Source organism: Battus philenor, unplaced genomic scaffold (genome assembly GCF_028537555.1).
Source record: "Battus philenor isolate CCGP_79_NKW_IND1 unplaced genomic scaffold, ilBatPhil1.0.hap1 SCAF_14, whole genome shotgun sequence".
In the NCBI taxonomy this organism is placed as follows: domain Eukaryota; kingdom Metazoa; phylum Arthropoda; class Insecta; order Lepidoptera; family Papilionidae; genus Battus; species Battus philenor.
The window spans coordinates 9,493,724-9,521,448 of record NW_027181676.1 but is presented as its reverse complement, the minus strand read 5'-3'; the positions used below and the strand labels follow the sequence as shown (position 1 = coordinate 9,521,448).

Here is a 27,725-nt window from a genome sequence, read left to right as displayed (position 1 = left end):
ATAAAATGTTGGGCGATTACCAGCTATCATTACGAGGTGGTGGTGGTGGCCTGGAAAGGAAAATATACTAATATTAACTTCTATAATTAATTACTTACGTTTTCTAACGCAGAAAGCAAGTTTTTTTCAACCGGTTTCATTGAAACTATAGAGGGGAGGTTTATGTCAAACGTTCTACTGTTAAAATAACGATGAATAGTGACACCTTTGAAAAATGAGTCATTAATAAAACTATTTAATATTCAATTTAATTAAAAAATAAATAAATATTATAGAAAATAAAAAATAAATCAAAATAAAAATATTGTAAAACATTCTTAAGAAGTTATTAATCCACGATTTGGCAGCACTTAACAATAAAATAGTTGAAAAAAAAAATCACGCCAAGTTATAAAGATAAAAACAGTTTAGCATCACTATTAAGATAATTAAAAATTTTTGTACAATAATATTATTTTATTTCAAAAAATGCTGTGTGTCCATTTAAGCTTTACTGGTGAATTGGTAGGGCTCCCTCGACGATATTGTCTCGAACCGATCTATTACTTATTTCACTGGATTAAGAAGTCCCGAGATTTCAGATTACTAAAGCGAATACTTGATTGAGTTATTGGACTGACGTGGTACTAGGGCCCCCAAGAGAGGACTACGGCTTGGTCTGTCATTCGAAATGAAATCTGTCCGATATAATCTGTATATAGCCTATATATATACTCTATATATAGGCTGAGCCCAAAAATGAATCTATACAAGGTGGTTTTATTGTATACTCAAAAATTATGTCAGATGATATTTAGATTTAAATAGTAGTAGTAGTAGACTCTTTTCCGGCAAAGCATTTGTTAGTGCCTTTGTCTCATTTTCATAATGATTTCAGCCGTATGATGGATGTGTCCGACTTGTTCGTCCTATGTTCCCCCAACGTTGCCCCCTATAGATGTCTAAAAGAACTAGTTGGGAGCGACTCGCGGCGTCTTTCGACGACGTGGGAGAACTTCCGTGGCTGAGCTTTCGATCTGTAATCTCTACTCCAGAAATAAAGCTGTAGCTGTCGCAGCGATCATCTAACTTTATTTTTGAGATATATTGAATGAAATATAGAATAAATCCAAAGGATATTTTTTTGGGTTTTTCTAATAAAAAAACAAATGCTTTGAACGCTGAAAAGCAATTTGTTATGGATTTACGATCTGCGTTACATCACGTACTGTGATTTTCTCGAACGCAGTCTACTCCGTGACTCTTTCGCTATTGTTTTGATTTACATTTTAAAACTATTTTTTAAAATATCTTCGACATTTCCTGAACCTCACGTTATAAAGTATATTATTATTATCTGTGAGCGATGAGTCGTTTTTTTTTAAAGAACTTCATTTTTATTTTAACTATCTTACAATTATTTAATAACTGTAAATACTTTTTTGCAGATCAATAAAATTCTACACATGTAAAATTAACTTATTTTAATGTTATATATGTATTAATTCCTTACCACACTCTTCCGTCAGGTTGGATTATTTTTATAATGCTGGTAAAAAATATTTTTATATGCAGTTTAATAAATGTGTTTAAATATGGAACACAGAATAAAATTTTTATGTCCACTCGTTCACATAAAAATGGAGGATAAGAACTGAGTTATTTAAACGGCAAATAAGCTTATCTTAGTACAATTTAACTAACCCGGGCGTATTCCAGTTGCCGTTTTCGCAAGGTTCTGTCTCCGGCGTGCCTTGTGGACTGAAATCATATAAATTAACATAATGCGCGTTGTTTAGAAACACGAAAATTTTGACGTAGCTTGGCAATCACTCTGTAATTCGAGCCGGGTAGCATTGCAATTACATTAGATACAGCGCCTATTAAATTGCAATGTAGTTATGTTCAGACATTTCTGCTTGCAGTGAGGTTTAGGCGCTGTAGTTGTACTTATTTAGGCCGGTATCGATAAAAAAAATTATCTCTCAATAAATAATTTGTGTCGGCGGACTTCGTTTTGTCAAAAGTTATTGTCCATCGTAGTGTTAGCCCACAGGTAAAGACTGAGATTTACATGCATATGGCACAGGTTCGATTCCCGGAATACAATTTGTATAAAAAGCACTTTGTCCATTAATTAATGGGCCACTACTTACTAACAAATTTCCACAGTAATGGCTGCAAATTCCTCTGCGTACCACAATATTATACTGCCATCGCCTTCCCGCCTGCCAAGCGCGGCGATTATATATATTCTCTAAAGATATGCAGTGGGCATCTATAGGCAGTGATTAACGTATACCCGCCATAGATATCTTTGGGGGAAGCGTATCTCTTGCAGGGGGGGGGGGATATGAGCAGCAACGATGACGACTTAAGACGAAAGACTAAGATATCTAGCCTTAAAAATTTTATATGTTTTTCTTGTGTCATGCTATGAACAGAAAGTTTGAGATGCGTACTAACGAGTGCCTTGATCCTAATTGTGATGTATGATTTTCGTATATCTAGACGAATTAAGAAACTTAAGCGTCGTTTGGTGAAATGAAAATTAGGATATACTTCCATGTAAGAGTCTTTTTAAAATCGCATCATTGTGTTGCGGCATCCAGCGTTTATTAGCTATGGTGACTCGGTATGTAATTTCATTGCTATTAAAGTTTTTATAAATTTATACTTACGCTGCATTTAAGTTTGTCAGGGACATGAAATCATGCGCGATCAATTTTTGAGCGTAGGTCCTCCAGAGTTTGACGCAGAGAGGAATTAGTAGCGTGCACCACAGTAGTCCCAAAACAACGCCGCAAACCCACCAACCGTGCTAATAACCAAAACACTTAAAAAATAATTCCAAGAATTTTGAAGATTAAAAGAGGAAACCTTACCCATTAACGGTTCGCGTTCCAGAGGTCGCAAGTTATTAAATGTAGGTCTAACTGAACATAACGGAACACAAAATTAGCCGTGTCAATAAAAGTAAAAATGAGTCAAGGTCAGTAATTGCGAAGGTGAATTCGAACTAGACGGAGTACTACTGAAAACAAGTACAAGAGTCTCTTGAGGCTCTTTGTAAAATCAGGGCCAGGATTTAAAATATTGCAAAAATTAGGAGGTAGAATTCTAGCTACATTTTTACCTCAAACAGATATACACCTAAAATAAGAATCATTAGATCATCTTTTAATTTATAAGTCTTAGACAGTTGAAATTTATTAGAATTCGAGAATATGCCTGTTGTGATGTAAAGCTGACCTTTACCTTTTTAAGGCCGAAATTTAAAAAATTATACTCATAAAGCGACCGACGAGTCGTTCGTTAAAATAATTCATATTTTCAAAATATAGCTCTTGCATGAAAATTATCCCCAATATTTTTTGGCATGTGTAAAAATGATCATTGATGTTTGTATTGTTGCTACACGTAATAAAAATGAAACAAATTCTTAAATTATTACCAGAGAGGAAACGTATTTAGTGCAGAGCAGTGCTCTAACCGCTGAGAATACTGCAAACAAAGGTTGACATCGTGCGGCTTGTTTTCCAGTGGACGTGAGCACGTGCGAACGCCAGCCAGCCGCGTGCGAGATCAGCCGGGATACGTACGCTGACACCTTCTAAACGATAAGGAATGGATAGGAAACATGATCAGTGTTATAATACCACATCTATATATAGCACCTTCAAGTGTTTGTGAGGACATTATATTGTAATCTGTACATAAGGCACAAATTTATGTTGATAACAATGAAAATATTTATGTGGTATCAATGAAAAAATTAGTTTCTGTTCTTTAAGAAAATCTACAACCCAAACAACTACAGTGAACAAATATCGAAATAGATAGATGTAAATAAATAACTAGAATTAGTTCAAAGTGAATTCGTAGAGTTGATCGTGAACTCCAACAGCGAAATTAAATTTGTCAAGAAAGATTATTAGCTCGTTTCTTGAACGGGCTTCCAAAGCAGTGGCGGTAGGATTATTTCTTTCTTTCTTAACTAAATTAGGAGGGTAATAAGTCTGATCGGTGAAGGTGAACCTCAATACAAAAAGGCCTTCTTACCCTAGTTCAGCCCTTACCACTGAACCCGAGCGAATCCAAACAATGCTGAGAAGCTTCATATTTAAAATAGTTTAAATTAATAATAATATATTTATATTTTATATAAAAGATATTGCGGTTCGATTATTTTCTTTTAATATAACATTGCATTTAATTAAAACGTGTGGAAGTAATATCTGATAATTTTGAAAACACTGATTTGAAAATATCCAATAATATTTACATGTATTTTGTAAATAAATTATAATGCTGAAATTTAAGACTACGCTTTTTTTCAGATTGCTAGCAAAAAAGAAATACATGTAAATTACAAAATTCTGTTTTTATGTTTGTGTATGTCAGGGTCCGATATACTTCACTTTGTAAAGATTCTATTTGATAACATTTCTCAATGAACTATTTATATGTGCGTTCCATTGTATCATTAAATCTAGCTGTAAGTTTTCCGAAAATTGTATTAAAGTACAATAATTTAATACGTTTTATTACTTTACTTATAAAAATTTAATAATATTTGCTACAAGTTTTCAGAAATTACAACAAAACAGAACTGCTTTATCCGCTATAGTCGATTTGGCAACAATGGGCAAAATGAAAATGTAGATGGAAAATAAGCAGCCAAAGCTCCTAATTGCCGAGTGTGGGTGGACGCTGCGTGGGTTCGTGCACGATTTATTTGACTTTATCTGCTAACGTCTACTACATTTTACTTGTGAAATATAGATCTCAAGTTTACCTTTTGCGCTATGACATCACCCTGGTTGTCGATATAAAACTGCGCCGTATGGATGTGACTAAGCGATATATTCAACCTCCTTCTATAAGGTATCAATTGTAGTTCTAGTTCAGTCAATTTGAATACGAGGTCTGCTCGTAATTGCTCTAATGGTTTTATATTGCCGACGTATACTCTTTGGGTGCGTTTAGCTGAAAACATATTATTTCTGTTTCAATTCAATTTTTCATTGCTGGATTTGTACATTATATATTAATAAATGTAAGTATTTAGTTATAAAAATATATAGGAGTATAATGTTGCTCATAAAGATATTTATTATTGGAAATACAAATATGTATCAGATAAAATGTAAACAAATTGATTTGAGAGAGGAACTTGTCGTATAGCTCAAATTAAAAACGTGAGTCAGTTTATTCGTAACAATCAACACACGTCTTTAGCTAGTTTATTACCTCTTTAAATTATATTCCAGTTATATTGGCATATATTACTATTGAGTCTAAGGCGCTATTTGATTCAATATGCAAGGTAAGAACTTCTAGTACTCTATGATTAAAAATAAATAATCTATGTTACCTAAAGTATCAAGTCTTCCCGATGTAGTCAAATCTGAAACCTGAGCTCCCACATTCTCTAATTGATCTTGCAATGCCGGTAAATCTTTTCCGACTACTGGATTGTTATACTCCACCCTTAAATTCAAAAATATCTGATATAAATGTGCTTTATAAATTAATATCTTCTTTATGTGTTTATCTTACCTGTACAAAGGCAGATTTACGTTAGATTTTATGAGTATTTCATTAAGTATTCTGTTGAATGAAGCGGATATTGATTTTAGAAAGCTCACGTCGACAACGGTTGATAACCTTCCGAGATCCTTTTGCAGCTCCTCCCATTCGAAGTAAGACGTCTCTTTGTTAACATCCAAGATTCTGTCGAGTTGAAAAACTACGTACGCAGGCTGATTCTTCTCACAGTCTCTGAAAACAAGACGCGTGCAAGTAAGCGGTTTTCATTACTCCCGTGGGGAAAGTTTCGTGAAGTGAAACGTTAAAAGTTTGTAAGGAATTGGAAAATCTTAGCTGCACGTGTTTTTGACATATGTATAATGCTTTCAAGTTCACTGACCAAAATTAAAGCTATACTTACGACACGAAACAAATTTTATTTATCATTTATTTAAAATTAGTAAAAGAAATGGATCAATGCTTAATAAATTTCTATAAAGCTTTTTATTTTTCTTGAAAAGAAATAGAGTTATCGATAAATCTAAACGGTTGATATAATAACAAAAGTAGGTCCAGACTGAATAGCCCTAGAAAGATAGTTAAAACAAAGAACTATGGAAAAAGAAAAAGGAGCCCTAACTCAAACAGGTATTGAAAGCAAACAAACATAAATTACCACTAATACTAAATTTAAGTAATTACAGTGACATGGCTATTAAAGATTCAGTGTAAAATAGTTTCAATTTTTTTTTATAAAATATTATTTTTGTAGTTATAACGTTTTTGACAAATATACGAGTATCTAGTAGGTATCTTTTTTTCCTTTGACTTTGGGATCTAGTAACAAAGTTTGTGATACCTTTGAAGACTTACATCGGCTTTAAATATAGTCGTCACGTTAAAAATAAAAATGATATTTTATGACGAAATCATTTAATAAAATACCAACCTTAAGACATCTCCTACCGAAACATCTATAGTAACGTTATCAAGATCTCGGAACAGAACATCGAAGATTCCCTCGTTGTTAGACAGTATTGGTGAAGGCCTGTCTAAAAGCCTAGATAGTGTTTTGTATTGAAAAGAATCCCGAAGCGCTTGACATACGTATACCTGCCGTTAAAAATAGAACGTAAATAAAACCACGTAATAAAAGAACTCTGTTCTATAAATTTATTATATTTTTATAGTGTCACCGTTTTGATCTTTTGTTTCCAGATCAATATTCTGTACTATATTGGTAATGATGGTGGAAACTGACATGATTGGCCACGTTTCAATCATGAGTAAACGACAAAGAATTATATAATTCTAAGCGCCTAATATTTTATAATAGCAATGTTTTGAAAACAAATATTGCTATAATTTATAAGAAGTATAAGAAAACATGTTATAACTGTTAAAACAACAAAAGGCATGAGATCATTTATTCGTCTTTTACATAATAGCTACATATGAGTGTACCTCGGCATGACCTGCGATAAGGAAGACGGCGGAAATCACGGTCCATAAAAGCAGGGAAGCGAAGCATATCCATACTGCAGATCTGAAAGAATACTGAAAAATGGGCGAACATTTCTGCCAAGGTTATTACCCAACGACACAATAATATTTCGTATTTAGTATAAATGTAAGTCAACCTATTCTAATATATATATTTTAAAAGAGTGTACTAAAGCATCATACAAGTTAAATACTGTTATAAAACATTAAATTATTTACTAGATTTTCTAAATATTTGATGTATGATTATTTATTCTAAAAACCGTAAACGGTTTTTTTAGACAAAAATTTTCTTTTTTTCTATCGTTTACAGATCAGGCTGTAGAATTGATGTTACTAAAATATTTTTGTATCTATTTAAAAAAAAGTGAAAGCACTTATATGCAGGAAGTATAATTGAGTGCAAGGATTATTGCAGAGGCCGCGGCGTAGATCCAAGTACAGATAATAGAAAAATAAGTTCTCGAACAATCTCTCCTTGGAAAACGCAATATAGAACGACCCTGTGGTATGTAGAACGACGACCTATTCTAGTTTATGGAAAGTTGAAGATTGTAGGTGACCTCGAATAGCGATTCCTGGAAATCGTGTGGGAGGTAGCTAACGTCGTTGTAATGTTTAGTTAAAATAATTAGGCAGACGATTAAGAGGCCTTTTAACCAATATTATTAAGAATTATATAAGTTTCATAAATATAGTCATAAGTTCTTTTAATAAAAGTTATTTACTTACAATTGGAGCGTCCTTTTCGCATGAATTTTCGCTTTGCCACATCCACACAGCATAGCAGTTAACATAAGTATCATAACCAGAGCGCAAGTTACTGTGCACACTGAAAAGAAATAATAATCGTATCACGGATACACTTACTTCGCTCTGATAGACTAACGAGAACTTTCTTTAAACTGTCTTCGTTATAAATTTGGTTCGATTTTAAAATGATTTTTACTAACGATTAAGTCGTATTGGAATAAAATATTATTCTTTAAGGAAAAAGCTATCTGGGGAGATATCATTAAGGCAATTACATTCACCGTTTAATAATAAATTTTTTTGAGACGAAGGATATTCACAGATTTTGCAAGGGTTTAGAGCACTGAGAACATTAAGTGACCGTTAACCTTGACCTCCTTTTAGGTTCACATGGAGCGATGGTATAACGTTTTGCGAAATAGGAGAAGGAGGCTGCAGGGGGACAGAGAGAGATAAAGAGAGAGAGAGATCATCTGGGCTCCTCATCCGCAGCCGGAGACCAGGACGTAGGAGGGGGTTATCCCACGCCCTTTTCCAACACATATAACGAGAACTCGGCGACGGATTCGAGTGATCCGACGCACGTATGACTTAGCCCTGCGGTGGCACGCGAGCTAAAAATCGCATGTTTATGGTAATGGGTCAGTATATACATATAAATGTATATATACGTATATATTTATATGTATATAAGCATATAAATTATTTTGAGGAGATTTAATATAACAAATTTCTTTGTAGGCTAAAATTTTGCCAGTAAAATACAACTTGCTTAAGAAAATTATTAGAATGTATTCTGTAAAATTAAAAATGACTCGGAGAAACCACCTCTACCTCTAATCCAGATCAATAAAAATCAATTGCTGAATATTAATGTAAATAATATTTCAGAACGGAACAATGTTTTTTGGTTTGTTTACTATAATTTAAATAATTTTTTTCGGAGTTTGTCGGAATTAAAAAAACATTAAAATGTTAAATCTTAATACAGAACGTAATAGAGATAATGTTCCCAGATTGTAAAGTATCACATGATTTAAAAAACATTGTGAGAATCATCGATGTTACTTGTTATAAAAAAACGTGTGCAAAATTTTGCAATTACTTGTAGAAATAAAATATTTGTTATATTATCGCTTTACACTATTGGTGTAAAAGAAAGATTTGGTCTCATTTTCTTAACTAGGTCACTCGTGCTGGGGCGGACAACTAGTAAAATATAAAATGCAGAAGATCTGAAAAAATAACTATTATTTCTATGACACGTCCTTACCAGTTCTATAGGAAATATTTAATAACATTTCGTAAAGCAGTTATTTTCTATTTGTAGTAATTTCAATTATTTGGATCTGTTATCGTAACACCAAAATGGCATCTTTTGTTAGCTCTGAATTCTATATTTCTACTGTAGACTATATTCTGCAGTATACACTGCTAAAGAGTAGGAACGTTCACTAAGTTTAAATCCGAGATAGAATAACTTGGAACATTCAACATCCCTCTGAAAACATTTTTATTGTTTACCTAACTACATTTTAATAGTGTCTACCTTTCCTTTTCATTATCTTGTAGAAAATTTACGATGTATTAGACAGACCTACGATAAAGAACCGATCTATGCTATGACGATTTTATATTTTTACTTCGTTAAAATGGGGTTGTCGACATTAACCTTCAGAAGCCTGTTACCGAGGAAAGGGTAACTAAGATCAATTTATTAACTTGGGAATATATGGTGTTATTTTATCCGTACTATTATATATCCTGTTTAAAAAATCTGGAACTGTATTAAAATGTGTGATATAGTTTACCTAACATAAAGATCCATCTCCAAAATTCGTATCTCTCTAGTCTGTCAAATCCAGCCTCAAGTTGTCTGGCGAAGGTATGCAAACCGGCCGTAAGATACCGCACGATGTCACTTAGAATTCTAGCCGAGCTGTGAACTTTATCACGACGAATTTCTATGTCACGAAGAATACCTGAAAGAATTTGTATATAAATATAATTTTAAAACGAGGGTCGCCAAATTTTATATAAGCGACATTCAAATATTGACATACAACGACGAAGGTTAACGAATAAAGTAAAAAATTATAAATTCTTTGCGTTTTACCAACAAATTTGTACCCAAGACTACAATTTAAAAAGAATTTTTAGTTATAAAAGACAATACAAATTTTAGGTTCGATATCGTCGTCGTTTCAGACCATTGAAACCCACTGCAAGGCATATGCCTCCTCATCTAACGGAGATATAGCATAATCGCCACGTTCGGCAGGCGGGTTGGTAAACATAATGTTGTAATATACTCTATTTTTCTGGAAAATTGTTGGCGAGAAGCGGAAATCTGATAAATCTCCCGAATCAAACCCATGACCTGCGATGGCAAGTGTCTCCCTCTACCGCAGGGCTACCACTGCACATTTGATACATGAGTTCCACAAATTTGGAACATAAATCCCGTAACAAAGTTAAGAAAAAAGTACTTTATTATTTTTTATTTTCGAATGACTTGGTTTGAATGAACGCATTGTTATACAATAAATGATTTAAGCCATATACCACATAATAGAGTATTCACAAAACGTTTACATTGTGCAGTTATTCAGCATATTAGGTACTCTTCTCTTAGTTAAATTATTACTATAATTATGGAGTGTTATCGATAACTTATGTATCTTGGTTCCGTAAAATTATAATATAAAATCATCGTATACAAAAAAATATAATTTACTGCTCATCTAATATATAATAAAACAGTTTTATTAAAAATCTTTTAAGATTTTTTTTTATAATTACGTTTTTTTTCATAGTTTTTATTTTTAAGAAATGAAAACTACAAGTTATTTAGAATCCAGCTGTTTCCTGCATGTTATGCAATATGACGTATTTTAAATTTCTAGGAACTTAATATGGTTTACTCTCTAAGAATAAGCAGAGTGAAAAAAAAGGGTTGGATTTGTGAATAAAGGTTAAGATAAAATTAATTTATTCAATATTGGAACGTTAACATGTCTCTAATTAATTGTAAACTTTTTTTTAATCTGTTTTAATTTTGACTCTACTCTGTTTCGCAAGATGTTATAGTTAAGGAGATGAAGGAGAAGGAAACTCCACAACAACACATCTTTTTAAAAAACGTTATTAATACTGGTTTACGCCTATACTCTTTCTGTCAGACATATCCTAAATGAAAACAAAATAATCGTAACATCATTGTCAAGGATTACTGACATTTAAATATTTTATTGAATAATATTGCTTTTTCATATATATGCCTTTTGAAGTATACATAAATGGTAGTTAAATAATGTTTAGCGAAATTTATTTTTTTAAAAATTGATTCCGTTTATTACGAATGAATTAGAGATTTTTAGCAATTGTAATTTCGGTATATGGTAGCTTTTTTATTTTTTTTTTATTTTTAAATATATGATTAGTATAATAATATAGATAATAAATATATACTAGATACTCGTAGATACGATTGATCCTGCAACACTTACACATAGAATGTTCATAAATGACAAATTTCAACATCATGATCATTTTAGCCCTATGGCTCTATGTCGTTAACTGCTGGACATAGACTTCTTCATAGATTTTTAATATAGGATCAGTTGTTTTAAAGTATGACTAACGTATTAAAAAGTGGCATATCATTAAAGAGCATTTAATTAACAGAACAATGTTCGTAATCAATGGTCTAGTCGTTTGGTATTCTATTATTGAACGGAAATCATCTGCTTCTGATATCGTCAGGCTTATGATGGATTAGGTTAACGCTTCGTGTAGGAATGGCCGCGATGGCTTTGAATCAATTAATCATTCTCTAACTGCATAATTTATACTTTTATTCAAATATGTTTTCGGCTTGTTAGGACTGGATAGTTCGCTCAATGAAAAATGTTTTACGAAAATATATTCGTTAACACGTATTAATTTATCTTTTAAATGATCTATTGTGATTACTTATGATTGTCAAGAGAAAAATACCTTGTAGAGCCTAATTTAATATCAATCCAATCAAATCTGCAACTCCAAATGCATTCTGATAAAAAAAACCCTAATAAAATTTTTGGAGGAATTTATTCCCAAGCTATAAAAGTTTTCTTTACACTGTGGTAGGCTTATTGTACTATTTTTTGTTCGATGAATCATCAATTGAACTGTACTATAATTATGAACTATTAACAGGTAGTTTACTAGTATATATTTATTTTATAGAGCCTAGTGTAAAATATACTAAGTTTGTTTTTTAAAGGACTAGTCTTGTGTGTATACATTACTTTTTGTATTTATCAGTATCTTTATACACATAGATAATGTTTTAGATAATATTTAATACATCAACTTTTGTCTAAGAGAGTCTGCAAAGAGATAACTATCGCTTATAATAAAATAACTTATGTATATGTATGGTGTATGGTATTTAATAAACTAGACGTTAAAACGTATCGTCGTCGTTTCAGCCCATAAATGGCCAAATACAAGGCATAAGCCTTCTCCAATGATATCTAGGTACTAGAGGCTGCCCATCCTCTAGATGATTTGTTTAAGAGCAGTTGCAATATTATACAATTAACGGACAAAGTGTTAATTATGTAAGATATATGTAAGATATCTTGGAAATCGAACGCACGATATACGATCGCAGGTCTCAGGCCTCCACTGGACTAACTCCGCTCGATGGTATACTGCATAGTACATAAAAATCTTGCAAATCTATTTGTGACTTTTAGCCTACAATATAAAGGTCTATAGCGTTAAGTTTTAAAGGTAGCGTGAAAGTGAAAAGACCGTAGCGTGTACTTCATGTTTTAGTTAATTATTTTTAAATTAAAAGTAGTCATAAATTTTAACTTACTATCTCTTATTTCTTTGGTTTGTGTCATTATAACTGAAGGTACAGATCGCAGTTCTTGTTTTGCTGCGGCAATGGAAAGGGTGAGGTTTTCGACTCCCAATGAACGCAATTCCAACAATTGATGTTCCTTTAATATCTAAAAACAGAACAAAATGACAATGTGACATTGATGTATATGACGAATATGACTTCTAATACAGTTCTAGTGATAATCTTTAATAATAGCTTTTAAGTTACGATTTATTATTAGTTATCATAAAGTAAAAAAATCTACTTTTATTACATTTTTTGCGTAAGTTCTGCTACACTGTCGTATCAATATTTTATCTTGTCATAAGACATACAAAGACTCGTTCCTGATTCTATTCAAATATGACAAAAAAGTAGTTTTTTTTTGAAAAAAATGTTAATATTAATTGAAATTTTTGCTTATAAAAACTATTGATACAAAATTTAAATAAATACTATATAAGAATTATTATATAAAATTTCTAATGTCTTTTGAAATGGTTTAGTGTAACAGTAAACGAGAAGGTCATCTCTGAACGAAATTCAATTTTCTATTGGGTCTTATGAAATAAAAAAATTGAACGTATTACATTACTAACACCATGTCTACTAGTGACAGAATTGTCATCATTTTAATGGTAGAATGTCCATTATTAAACATAGATATCTCCCATAGATTTACAGTAATTTCGGAATGTATCTGTTCGGGTTCTGGATATGCAGATCCGAAATCTGATTGGAAGCAGCCTTCTTCCAGCGCTTTTCGATTCCTTAAAGAGGTTGCCTGTCCACATTAGGGGATGTCCTATGCTGGGCATGCTGGTGCTAGGTCTCCGCCCCAGAACCTTAAGCCTCAGCGGCCATCAGTCTTTGTGGTCTGCCCATTGCTACTTCAACTTCCAAATACGCTGGTCTCTGATCGTTACTTTCGTGACAGTGACTATTGATTTTCAAACTTCAAATTATTTCACGCCTAAAATATTCTTGACGCTAGTAAATAATTATACATACCGAGTTGAACTTCAATTTTAGTTCCAGCGAATGCGTGTTAAGTGTGTCACAAAGAGGCGCGTCCTTCGCGGAACATTGCTTCTTTAGGTTATCTATTTGTTTGGCGAGGTCACTTATTCTGTCCGAAGCAACTGCTGCTAAGGTCCCCGCCTTCATACTTATGTTCCGTAGTGAGGCCACTTTCGATGAGAGATCTTGACTATCTGAAAGCGTTGCGAAAATTAAAACGGTAGTCCATTAAATAGAATTCTTTCCCTTCTTACAGTTACTCTTAACTGACATATATAATATATTATTCATATTTTAGACTTGCTATCGCTCTCGAATTGTCAAATTAAACAGAAATGTTAAAGAATAATGTAGGGTTCAAGGCTTAATATATTTATCAGTAAATGAAATTAAAATAGCGTTAATTTAATTTTTTGTTTACTTATTAAGGTATAACGAAAACCTTCAACAATATACAACGCAATGTAAACCAATAATGAAATGCATATTTAAATTCAGTTTCATGATATAAATTTATGTAAATGCTACAAACCGAAAGGGAGATTCCCAATCATAATTTTTTGTTTCGAAACGTCAGTTAGTCTAAAACTATAATTCTATATAGGGAACATGTATGTATATATATATATATATATATATATATAAATAAAAATATGCATGATAAGGAGGATAGATAGGGAGAGAAATTTGATATATGAAAGTACATCGTGCATGTAAATGTGAAATTATATCTCAGATATTATATGTTTCTTAAATAAATGCAATATAATCAGTTGACATAAAAATTCAGTGACCGACATTTATTTTAAATTTGTATAGCTTACTCTAATTGCCGTACACTTCGTTTCATCTTACAATAGTGTCAATCGAACGCCCTTAGCAATACGTAGTTAGACCGTTTCAATAGCTCTACTAGGACAATTTCGTCTTTCAATATATACCTGCTATTATGTCCGCCAATGAGTCTAGAACCAGATCAATACCGCTCTCTGAAGCAATTGATTGTTGTATAGGCTCGCCCAGAAATGTGTCCACATCTGTTAACAAGTAAGTGATATAGTATACGTATATATTAATTTTGTTTACTCTTGAAATACTTAAGGCATGTAATGTACACAAAGTGATTAGATATAGGTGTAAAAGACTTAAAGATGTGAATAAAGGGCTATTTTGTCAGAAAAAAGATATAAAGCTTTTACAAATGTTTCCATTCAACCTGTATAAAGGGATCACTCTGAAGTATGTTATATTAATATGTTTTGCCTGTTTGAATGAGACAGGCCAAAATCTTCTAGCAGTATATTGTGTAGAGGGACAGATAGTAAACAAAAACCAAATTTATGGTTAATCGTAATTTTGAAATTCTTTTTCTTGATTCATTTTAATTAAGTTATTTATTATTTCTGAAACAATTGAATTTCGAATAGGGTAAGAATTAATTGACTGGCAATGAACTATACATGCACCTCCTAAAAGCATTTGCAATAATTTAAAGAACATTTCAGTACATTTAAAAATATTAATAGAATTAAATAGACATGCTTTGCATTGTTATAGGATATTTAAAGTGACTGGTTTTAAAATAAAAAAATGTTGTTATTAATGTTTTTTTTTACATAACAATTAAATACAAAATGAAAAGTATACCTAAACAAAAATGAAATATCCCGAAAAATTTAAAAATAATTCCAAAATTGTATTTTTGTTATCTTTTTAAAATGGTTTCTTGTAACAATAAACGGGAAGGTCTTCTCTGGGCGAAATTCAATTTCGAAAAGGTACGCTACCATAATGTAATCCTTTCACCTTTATGAGAGCCGTTTGCTAGTGAATTGATACGCCTTCACATGTAAATAGGCAGCTATAAGAAAGAATGTTTACTCATATGGAACTAATTATGAACATACTAACTATACCCGCATCTTTTTGTAACTACATTTTTTTTAGATTATACAAATGCCTAGTGCTATGTTGAAAATATTTTAAAGTTTCTTAGCCTTGAAAATGACTTTAAATGAAGAGACGCACACAAACAAGATTTTCCAGTTGTATAAAAGCAGGCAGATACATAAAACAATGAAATAAATATTTATTCTGAAAGGCTTGCTAAGCAAAACATTGATATCTATATATATCTCTCTATATATACATATATACACATACACACCCACACACATTACAGCTAGGCTTGGAATATTGACTTCGTGAAGAACAACCTGGCATGAATCGCGATAGTTACTCTTTTAAAGGCCAATCACACTATTTTTAATATTACTGATCTTTTTCTCGCGTGAAAATCAGCATGGTACCCAGGCATGTTTGACACAAATTTAATCTTTAATATAATAAAATATATGCTTTCTTGGCCAATCTTTCACTCGCTTGTTTATTACGTTTCATAACATGTTAAGATACAATGTAAACATTTATTAGCAACTTTATCTTGTACTCTGGAAAAGGTAAATAAGACATCTTTTATCCTAACCTTTTATTGCCACTCTCTGCATGTTTATAATATATTATAACCCATAAGCGTGTTTGTCCCGGAAATTTAAGGTTTTCCCTTCGCATACACGTACACACATACATCACGAGCATCGAATTTTCGGTAGAGACTCGTTAGCTGTATATGGGAAAATAACTGTTTGATATTTGCGGACAAACTAAATTCCTTACGCGTCAAAGACTACGGTAGACTCTCGAAAGGGTCACTTTGTTACAAGGCCTCTAACAAAATTTGAAGATGTGTATATTGTTAGAAATCATGTTTACATTTAAAATAAATATAATAAACCTGGTATTCACAATGTATTTTATATTTTAAAAGAAATAAAGGCTTAATGATGTGATAAAAAGTGACGTCATACTAACTTAATAATATGTGCAAATAGGGGGTTAGCATTCAAAAACGACTCAGTTACATTTTTTTGTCTGAAGAAAATTAGTAACATAATAAACTTACTGCAAAGATTACTTTGTAAAGTAATATCTCAACAAAGTAATAGTTATATGGTAATAGGTAAAGGAAAACTAGGTCAATGATTATATAAAGTATGAAGCTGTTTTTTTTTCTATGGCTTCGCAAATGATTGGTTCTAGGTTAATGTCTTCCTAGGCGTATATGTTAATGTAAGGTTTTCTTTAATTAGATAGAATTAAATTACCTCAATTTCTGTGAAATGGTTAATTGCGGGAGAGGATTCTTGTATTTTATAATGTGCTTGAGAATAACGTACTTACTTTTTAAGTCTTCTTGGTATGCATACAATACTAAATCTATAGGCGGGACTAAACTGTAATGAAGTTCACGGGCAGCGACGGATAACCATGTGGCAACATCGGCGCACGCGCAATTAACGACATTACGGCTGCTGGTTGCGGCTGCGTGCGATTGTTCATTGCTTAAAACCATTCCACATAAAAGAGCACTGAAAATTAAAATAGTTTGATTAAAAAGTGTTTTATTTCGTTTTATCAACCACTAATTGTCTTCTACAGCTACGATTGACAGCATGGCAGGATTGCATGAATGCCTCTCCTATCAAAAATAACGGTAAACATCTTAAGGAAACTTAAAAAATCCGATTATCTATGATAATGGAACTATAATGTCCCGTCTTCTATTGTCGTATTAAAAATAATTTAGTGCGAATCAATTGTAGCTTGCAGTTATTTATAATTTTTTATCAAGATATTGATTTTTAACATTAAGGATGATGCTACTATAATTGTAGGTAAAAATATTTAGTTTTATGCAATAATTATAAACATATAAAAAGGTATGTAATGCTGTACTGTTGTTGTGCCTAAATAAGGTAATTAAAACTTTCTTCCGGAATTTTTTTATAAATTTTTGTCTTTATAATAGTGTTAAAAATGAATACCGATTCAAACTTGATTTCAAAGCAAACAAAGTAGATACTGAAGTTACTTAATTCTTGTTTACTAGCCTGTCTATAGTAAATTTAGTCATGTTTTTGTTTAACACAAAATATATGTAAGGTGTATTACTGTGAACTGAATTATTATGGGTTGTAATGCAAATTTCGCAAATTACGAATTCCGCACTTATATATACCCGTATATATCCGCGCGGTTAATCTATAATGACCCCGCTGCAATATTTCTAAAACAATACCATAATACCATTTTTTAATTTTTCTTAACTATAAAAGTTTTTTACAGTATGTTATGATAATTTTATATTAATTTATATATAAATTAAAGCTGTCGTCGTTTCAGCCCATAGACGCCCACTGCAAGGATATGCTTCTCCTAAAGATATCTATGGGGGGATATACCAAAATACTTGCGCTTGATAGGTGAGTAAGCGATTATAGTGTGGTATTGTGGTACGTTGAAGTCTCTGCTACTCGTACTCTGGACGCTTGTTGTGAGTAGTGACACAAAGGGTGAAACATATAAGATTGTATCCAGGGAATCGAACGCGCAACTCATGATCGCAAGTCACAATCCGCTGCCGTTGGGCTATCACAGCTCAATTAAATCTTTAATCAAAATTTATTTTGATGTTTAACTATATTGCATATCTACAAAAAAAAATAATTTTATAATATTATTCTGACGCATGTATGTATTTAGTTTTATCCTCTCTATTATGCACATAAAAAAACTAATAATATACTTTATAAAAGTAAAACCGTTAAGCACCGGTGTTGTAGTGGATTAATTGTACTTAAATATTTTAACTACTCAAAATAAAGCATTGAGTTAACTATGAAATACCTTGATCTTTTAATTGAAAATTAAATAAATTACGTATAAACCTAAATTTCCTTCAATATCAGGAAAAGGCAATTGAGAAATGAATGTCAATTGTTCCCGCGAGCCTTTTTACAGAATGTCCGGAGCGTCCCTTATTATGGGCTTATTGAACGCTTCATCTCTACTTACGCTCTTACTCGTCTAAAATTTGCAAAATGGGCGGTGCGACTTCCCAGATAAGCGCATTAAGTTTTCTAAAAATCGGACCAACTCTTGAAATATTTTTTCATTTTCGCTTTAAGCCTGGAAAATCGTAGCTATTTGACATTTTAAATTATTTATAACTGATATTATAAGAACCGTGCATTTTAATTCTATTATATTTCGTGCGCATATAAAATATTATTAAGTTTTGCTAAAATGATTTTTGTTCATTAAAAAATAATGAAAGTGTTAAACAAATAAGTTATTTAATTGCTGTTATTAGCTTCGTTTTACATGGATTAAGTTTACGTTATGTGCAATACTTATTTTTTATATGTGTATAGAACTGAAATAATTTCGTATTAAATTGTTACAAATCTATTAGCATAAAATTCATAATCTCACTTATTATCTAATCTTGTATGTATAACTCATATTATCATACTATTTTTGGTTCTAATTCCGAAGTATAATTGAAATAAAAATTGCAAATAATTTTTCTTTTGTTTAGTTCTATTATATAAATTAAGGATTAATATTTAAAAAGCTAACTCACCAACACATTAACACAAAGAAAAATGTAGTGAAAACAAGAAGTTTGTCGCTCCAATTAGAACCAGTTGGTTCCGGGAATAAAGCCCCGGTGTCCGCCTCGTCGCCGCAACTTGATTTTGACAGAAGTGATATTATACCCAAAATGAAAAGATACGTCGGTATAATCAAAGCAATACTGGCGAAAAGCACGATGAATGCTAAAAACGTCGAATCCACTTTAATAGACTGTAAACAACACAATAAAACATGTTATAATTCCAGAAATAACCACATAATAACAGAAAACGAAAACTCTTAACAAACGCCTTACTAGTAATAATAGCAAATATTTACCAAAACAAAACACAGCCAAACAAAAACAGATGTAGGTAGTTTTATTCATTAACAAGTTTTACTTAAAATTTTTACATCACAGACTAATCCTGTACAATAATTTCATTCAATTATATTTTACAATAATATTTACAATACTTAGCAGGGTGATATGTTTTGCTATCTGATTATTTATTTCAAATTTCATTTGTTGGTAAGCGCATTTTCTAGCTGTTTAACAAGTAATTTTGGCTCTATCATGAATTTAAAAGCAAATTATCGCCTTTAAATGCGAATGAAGCATTTTGTGAAAACTATAAGAATGAAATTAAAAAAATGAATACGGAATGTTTTATATCCGATGTAATGATCTCACGTATTAAACCTATTTTGACATATTTTATTATAAAAGGATATTTTTACATTAGTATTTTAAAGTCTCGATTAGACATAGAGGTGCTATCTGTCGACCAAACTATTAAGTTATCCTGCATTGACGTCAATTATTACTTTATTTTATGTGATCCCCCTAGAGTGACTTAAAAATGGAGAATTTTTAGTCTGTTATGATAAATGCCTTAAATACATGAAATAATAAATCGTAACACCTCAATTTCGTCTTCAAAAAGAAACCAAATCCTTAACAAATCTTTCATGGGTCTAAGTGTACGCATATACAGTACTTAAGATTTCGTAAAATATATCAGCTCTTACTTTTCTTAGTTTTAAATCTAAAATAAAGTATATTATTACATTAAACTTTTTATAGCATTCAGGGCTTTTTTGGTTAATTGAAGTATGTGGAGCTTAAATTCTTTACTTATTTATACTATAAAGTACATGTCAAAAGTTATAATATTTCAATTAAAAAAGAGCAAATTTTGTGTTTCTGACCAGCATATCAGCATTTGCCAGAGGTACTACTAATAGTGTTAAAATAATCAGCGATTCGAAAAGTAATTTAAATAAGGATATTTTGAATTTGAATTTGTATTTATTATATGGAACCTCATAAGGCTTCGCACAAGCAGTCTTTCTCGAACTAGTTGTCCTAAACCCGGTTTGTTGTAGCGAGAAATTCAAAATCGTACTCGGAACATACATGACATCCGAAACTTAAGCTGGTCAGTAGCTCTGAGTGGAGTCAATTAGCCAATTTGGAGGCAAACTGTTGGGCTCCGGAAGGGGGTACGTCTGTTCTTGCTTTTACAATGGCGATAGAGTCGCGGAGAGAGAGGTGTCGATATTACACAAGTTGCTCTCTGTACAATAAAATTGAAGCGTATCGCGGATAATAATCAATTTTAGCCCAAAATAAGTCACTTGAAAAACCTTTAAAATATATATACATATATTGTTCATATTATTAAAATCATTATTACTTACTACACTTACTACTACTAAATAATACTACTTTCCTACTTAATATACTATACTTATTAAATGACATTGTCTATGCTTATAAAAATTGTTTACCAATATTTTTTGCTAATTTTTTATTTAACTTAGTATGTCGTGTATTATTTGGATAACCAAGCTACCTTCGTAGTTAAAAGGTACTTCAATTTTAATAGTACACGATGGATTCTTCTTATTATGAATTAACGATGTAATTCATAGAATAGTTTCATCTATTTTAACAGCGGAATATCGAACAAATATTTAGTATTCACTTCAATTTACCAATATAATATCTTACCGTTAATACGGCTTAATATATCGGATATGTGGAGATCGTTTTCAATATTTTTATCAGTTTCTTTTTAATATATAAGGGTAAAATTTACGACGTCTAATTCATTTCTAAAAACAATAAAAGGTATTAAGGAAATTAAGGAAATTAAGAAAATTAGATATATTTAGTAAACAAATGTATTAATCACTTGACTTTGTTGAAAATGAATGTTTAAAAGCGTTAACATGCTTAAGTGTTCATGACAGGACTTAATATAAAATTGTGCATATCTATAAACCCACATTCGAAACCTTGAGATGTGAAGTTGGTTCTACGAATAAGGTACATTTTGAGAATAAAGTTTAGCCATCGAAGTAGACGAACCTGTTTCTTGGGAAATAGACTTGTCTCCATAATTGACACCCAAGGCATTGTAATTTAAAAGGTTTTGTTTAACGACTTAAATTAATAATATTATAAAGATAAAACAAGGTACAGATTTTTGAACTAATTTTTAGAATTTGTTTTGCTCATTTTTAATACAAAATTTAAATTCAAAGTGTACATAGCCTAAAAATTAAGATAAAGGCAACTCAATTTAAGAAATGGCACGCTTGTCGATAATAACGGCAAAATCATAATACCTTTTTTTAGTCTTTGCAAAATGGAGCGTGTTTTTAAAGCGTCTTGTTCGCATGATCTTTCCGATAGCGAGTCCAGGAAACGATCCTTTTAAAATGTCAATGCCGTTGTCGCAGTTGACTCCTGACGTAATTATTGGCTCTAACTAGAGTAAACACCGAAACATTGATTTATAAGATTTCTCCTTTACATTTATTCTATTAATAAAAAAATCTTAAAATAGTTTATAAATATTAATAACACGGCTATGCAGAAGGTAATGAGATTTTTAACAAAATATATTCTATTGTAAAGAAAAATTTCTTATAGAAGGTTTTACTTGTAATAATATTAACATAAAATTTAATAAAGGCTATTAGTGTTTGAAATAAAAATATGCTAACGTTTTTTGAATTGATAGTAGTATTAGCCAGGTAAAAGCAACTGATCAAATCGAAGTAAGATTCCCTCGGGCGCCCTTGAATCTGTATACTAATCGATCAATATCGATTAGTGATAGCTCAAGCCAAAATCCTCTGGAGGGACCTTTAAGCTTTGTTACTCCAGGAAGCTCCGTGGCCAACCGATACGGTGAAATAGTTGGAAGAAACATCCCGAGCCGAGACTCCCTATGGAGCCCTCGGGCTTCCTTACCTTAAAAGAGGTTTTAGGCTAAGCAGCACCTAACTATTTCAAAATAGAATTTGCAAAATGCCACTCGGGTAGTAGTGTAAGCCAGTCCCATAAAAAGAGATATTAGTAACTACATTTACATTAATTTTTGTAGTTTAATTACTAATTAACAACACAAATCTCTTTAGGCAAAACGAAAGGTTTATTTTTAAAGGTTTTTATTTGAACTCATGCATCTGTATAAATTTGTTTATATATGAATGTAATAAAAGACAACTAAATACATGTATATTAAGGCTTCCTGTACAGTTCACTTAAAGTTCTTGTTGGGCTAGTTCGCTTATTTAATAATTGTGTTATAATATTCGTAGTGTTGAGTAAAATGTTTTTTATTAATAAATATTTAATACCTATACTTCTTTTACAATGTAGTGTAATTTATTGTAAAATATCCCGTAAGTATTACATTATATCATATATTCTTTGATTTTATAATTTTATTTTTTATTTATGATGTCCCGTGTTGCCATTAGGTGAAGAGAAAGTAAAATAATTTTATGAATCAATAAATTTTGTTTTACTAAATTAAAACGAGATAAATGATTGCTTTTATGAGAGACTAGGACCGGGAGGTTTTTTGCATATCCTGCACCGATTCGCTAATGCGATTATCGACTTGAAAAGTATTAAGTAAACGTAGTAATCTGGTACTTAATGTTTCTTCTGTATTGATATGATTTACATGCTCAATTACATTACTTTGATTATTTTAAATATGCAATTTTATTAATGTATAATTCAACATTCACCTCATCAAAATCTTCCTACTAACAAAAATCCAGTTTGTATTGTGTAAGTTTTCAGTTAAATTAATATCGGAGCTTTAAAATTAATGCTTAGAGATCAAATATTGATTACCAGGTCATTCATAATATTTCCAGAGCGTATATGTCATAGCTATGTATACTCATTTTAATATATAATAATGAATTCAAATTAAATAGTAATAAGAATAACTTTTTTTATTTTTAGCTGATTATATAGTTCCATGCGTGGGATTAAAGTCCGAATGTTTAAAGAAAACTATCCAAGAAGTTATTCCGCATTTCGTCAAAGGAATTCCAAACATCGGTGTCAACTCTACCGATCCTTATTATTCTAAAAATATCGACTTAGAATTTCCCGGTGGATTGAAATTGCAGTTCTCTGAAGGCGTTTTTACGGGTCTTAGAAAATGTATAGTGGAAGATGCCTCGTAAGACCTTTAAAAGTTTTGACAGAAAAATTTCTAGATTTAGCTATGAAGGTGGCTTTGAACTACATTTTACTAAATATGATACGTAAACTTTTATTTTTATTTATTAACAATTATTTAATATAAAAATAAATAGTGTAAAAATGCGGCGGATATTTGATATTAGTGAATATTTCAGGTAGGATCGGCGTGGTGATAGGGCTAGTTCAAACTTTTAATAAAAGAGACATTAAGTTTCAATAGCGAGAATTTGATAAAGGCTGATTATACGAAAGATATTTATATTTTGCAAAGTACCTCAATTATTGACGAGATATTCATTGCTTATGTATAAATAAAAGAGTTGGTATTAAATACTTTCATAATAATTTAATGTTTTATGGACATACATCTTCTTCAAGATAACGTTAAAAGATCGCAATTTATATACGTTAGTGTAAAACTTAAGCCATCGAAGGAAAATTTTTATGATATATTTTGCGACCATTTTATCTTTACTTTTTCGCACGATATTTATGGTATATTATATTATTAGTAAATAAAATTATGGCTTTTTTATCGATTGTATTACGTGAGAACAAAATGAACCAGGAAATAGTAGAGTAAAACATTATAATTTTGTAATGAGTGTTAATTTGGCTAGCAAAGTTAATTTTTAACAAAACACAGTCATTAGTCCTCTGAATACTTATAACCGAGGAAAAAAATATGAAGATTTTATATTCTGATTTTTCAATATCTTAAATCATGGTAATCATAAGATTAAAATGTAATATGTATGGCTAATTTTTTAGATTGTTAGTTTTATATGATGTAAAGAATATATGTTGCTCACTAAACGTTACAGATCGATATTTTCAGTACACATTTCAATGTTGTGAATCAAAATAAAATTTTCCACTAGGTTCTACATTTTAAGTTGAAAATTAAAACGTTAACATTTTTGATGTAAAAGTTTTTTTTTAAATTATAATACTAAAAGTATATGTGGATCATGAGATCCACATATAATTCTGGAGAGTTTTGATTACGGTGGGTGAATAATCAATTTTAGATTTCCTTTTTTTGTAAGGCGCTAAAGCTTTGGCTTAGTTCAGCTGTAGACATCCTACGGCCGAAATGATGATGATACAAGGAGTCACATCTTTTTTAAACCTTGGATTTTTTCCCGTTTTATATTTTTGTAAATGTGTTTCATTACAATCATTTTGTTCGTACAAAATGGAAATAAAATAATACAAAAACATTTATATTTTTGTATTATTTAATTTTCAATTATTCTTGTATTTAAGAATAAGTTTTTTTAAATGTACAAGAAAATAATCAATCGAAAATTGGTAAAGTAATAATTAATAACGTAATCACTACTTTTTTCGTTATTGCTCATCAATAATAATATTTATTTCAGCTATCAAAATCGCGAAGCAAACGTTGAATTCCGATGTAACATAACTGCTAAAGGAAAATATAAAGCATTAGGACAAATACTTATTATCTCAATCAGAGGAGATGGAGATGCGAAAATTAAAGTCAGTAAGTAGAACAGATTTTTTTAGGCGAATTAGGTATTTTTTAAATTATGCTCAAATGACTTATTAGCATATAGGCCTAAATCTTGATATTTAAGCTGATATGCTGACATGTAATCGTGCCAAAATTTATGTATCTCTTAAAACAATCTTTTTTATTTTCTAGCGGATTTCATTCTGAAAGGAAAACTTAAATTTACTGACGCTGTCCGCGACGGGATAACTTATTCTGAAATCAAGAAATATGACGTATCTTATGAAGTTAAAGACAAAGTTCAATTTGCTTTAACAAATCTTTTTGATGGAAATTCCGAACTAAGTGAGTATTCCTTTAAACTTAGATAAGGTGTTTTGTTAATACGACAGTTAAACTTGTTTCTTTTAATTTTTAGGTGAAACAGTATTGAAGTTTATGAACGAAAACTGGAGAGAGGTTGTTGATGAATTTGGAGGACCCATATTTAAAGAAGTTGTCAGTAGTGCCATTGAAAATATCAGGAATTTCTTTGGCAACATTCCAAAAGATGAACTTTTTATAGTATAAATCTAATGTGAAAAGTTGATCGTTGCAAGTATAATGTTAATTACGTCAATAAAAAAGCCGATAAATATAAGCAGTTATTGATTTCAGTTGTTTTTAACTTAAAACCAATTGCAACTTTAAGCCCATAAATAAATCTACTACATGATACTTTTTAGCAAAACTATTTTAGCTATTGTTTTTTAATAAGTAAATGACCAAATAAGCACCTGTATAAACGATAATGGAAATGAAAATTTGCCCCAAATAATATCCTTGGCAAGTCCTAAAAATAAAATAATTTTATTGCTGAAGTACAAATTTTATCAATGTTAAAGCTTAGACTATTTAAAAAATTGATTTTATTTTGGTATCGATGCTTTAATAGTACTTACCTATAGGCGTGCCAAATGGGTAAATAAGTGAAAAGAAGTCTGCTGCAAAAGTAAAAGGATGAAATCCTTCTTCTAGATTGAACTTTGGTATTAAATAGTTTTGCATTTGCGGCAAGGTATTAAATTTTATTTTACTCTGATCTATTTCTTCAAACCATTCAATGGAATTACTTGCTCTCAAGTTATTTTCTGTTGCGGGAAAATCTACAGTGACGTTTAAAGAACTTTCACTTCCTTCCAGCACTTCTTTTGTCATTGAAATTATTTGACTTAGTATGTAGTTTGTGGGCGTGGTGGGCGAGGTAATTTCATTTAGGAAAATTGTTTGATTAGTTTGTTCTGTTTTGTCTTCTTTCTTGGCATTTTTCAATGTATTGTATTTATTTAGCCAAGCTTTAACGGCAATTGAATTCGATGCACCAGTATCCCTTTTATCCCATATATTTCCTACGACTCTGTTATTATAAATTTGTAAATTTTTTGCTATTTCTTGTTCACGTTGTGGTTTGAAGTTAATTTTATTATGTTCTCTATAGGCGGACTTTAAGCAATTCTCCCAAATTAAATTTATAGATGATGGTAAATTAGGATCTTTTTTCATATTATTACTGTTTAGTGGAATTGCTGTTTTAGTGTGTTCCGTTTCATTTTTCTTTACTGGTCTAAATAAGTTTACCTTTTCATTTAGATCGTTATATTTTTCTTCGACTGGATTTTTTCCTGATATTAAAATTGAGGAGATTGCACGGAAATTTTCTTCTTGTTCTTCGACAGACTTACTCGGAACACTGCTTGAAACATTTAGATTGTTTCCGGCGGAGGCCGCAGGCGTCGCTTCCGATGTCGTTCGGATTTGTCGGATTTGCGTAGCAGAAACGGCTTCTGTGTTTATTACCGTATTTACATCTTTCACTGTATTTATCGTTGTATTTAATTTCGTTAATTTTACTTCGTTAGTAAATATAATTAAAAAAATTATCACTAATACAGACATTTTTACAGTTTAATTACTTTGATTACACATGTCGATTCACTGCTGGTGAATAAGTGTTATTAGTTCGTCGTGTGAAAAGAAATGACCGAAGGGGGGTGGGGCATTAGGCAGAGGATTTGTAGCACTTAACAGTCTGCCCGTCCACAGTATCATGTCGCCCACGCTGTGTTTTATTGGATTATATGTAGAGTAATTAACGTGGTTTAAAATAAAAGTAAATGAAAGTTGTTTACGAAAATCATCAAAGTTGTATTTTTACAAAAAAAAAAGATTAATTAATGATTATTCTTTATTCAGTTTATATAAAAAATGCTTACATATATACGAAATTTTTTTTTTGATTAAAAACAGTTCCTTTTGAATTTTGTATTATTTATTGTTAAATTAATACACATTCTCTAATATTTTATTGTTCTCAATTATTTACGTGTCCTTAAAAACGATTAGTCTGATAAGTTATAGTACTCTGTGTATTACTTCCTCCGTTAAGAAGTTCGCTGACTATCAACAACAAAGTGTTATTGACTTTGTAATGCGGTGTAGAAATCTCTTTTAGAGTTTCGTAAAATGTGTTTAACTAACCTTTTTTTTGTTGGACAAACCTATTAATTTCTTTTAGTCATATGTGTCATAAGATACGT

General features: G+C 31.0%; 2 protein-coding genes across 2 annotated transcripts; one reads left to right on the top strand and one right to left on the bottom strand.

Moving 5' to 3' along the window:
- prom (prominin) lies at positions 1-27,084 on the bottom strand. Its single transcript, XM_068761358.1, has 18 exons — positions 26,091-27,084; positions 25,926-25,981; positions 19,152-19,375; positions 16,907-17,034; positions 14,608-14,703; positions 13,658-13,860; positions 12,638-12,773; positions 9,579-9,749; positions 7,747-7,846; positions 6,976-7,057; positions 6,461-6,624; positions 5,542-5,763; positions 5,357-5,472; positions 4,778-4,968; positions 3,434-3,592; positions 2,661-2,800; positions 1,684-1,740; positions 1-50 (listed from the first exon to the last, which is right to left on the bottom strand). The coding sequence occupies exons 1-18, from the start codon at positions 27,082-27,084 to the stop codon at positions 17-19; spliced, it is 3,273 nt and encodes a 1,090-aa protein (XP_068617459.1). The 3' UTR covers positions 1-16.
- On the top strand, positions 22,754-25,731 carry LOC137918422 (circadian clock-controlled protein daywake-like). Its single transcript, XM_068761222.1, has 5 exons — positions 22,754-22,846; positions 23,424-23,646; positions 25,055-25,179; positions 25,342-25,494; positions 25,568-25,731. The coding sequence occupies exons 1-5, from the start codon at positions 22,774-22,776 to the stop codon at positions 25,717-25,719; spliced, it is 726 nt and encodes a 241-aa protein (XP_068617323.1). The 5' UTR covers positions 22,754-22,773; the 3' UTR covers positions 25,720-25,731.
- Positions 27,085-27,725: the final 641 nt, after the last annotated feature.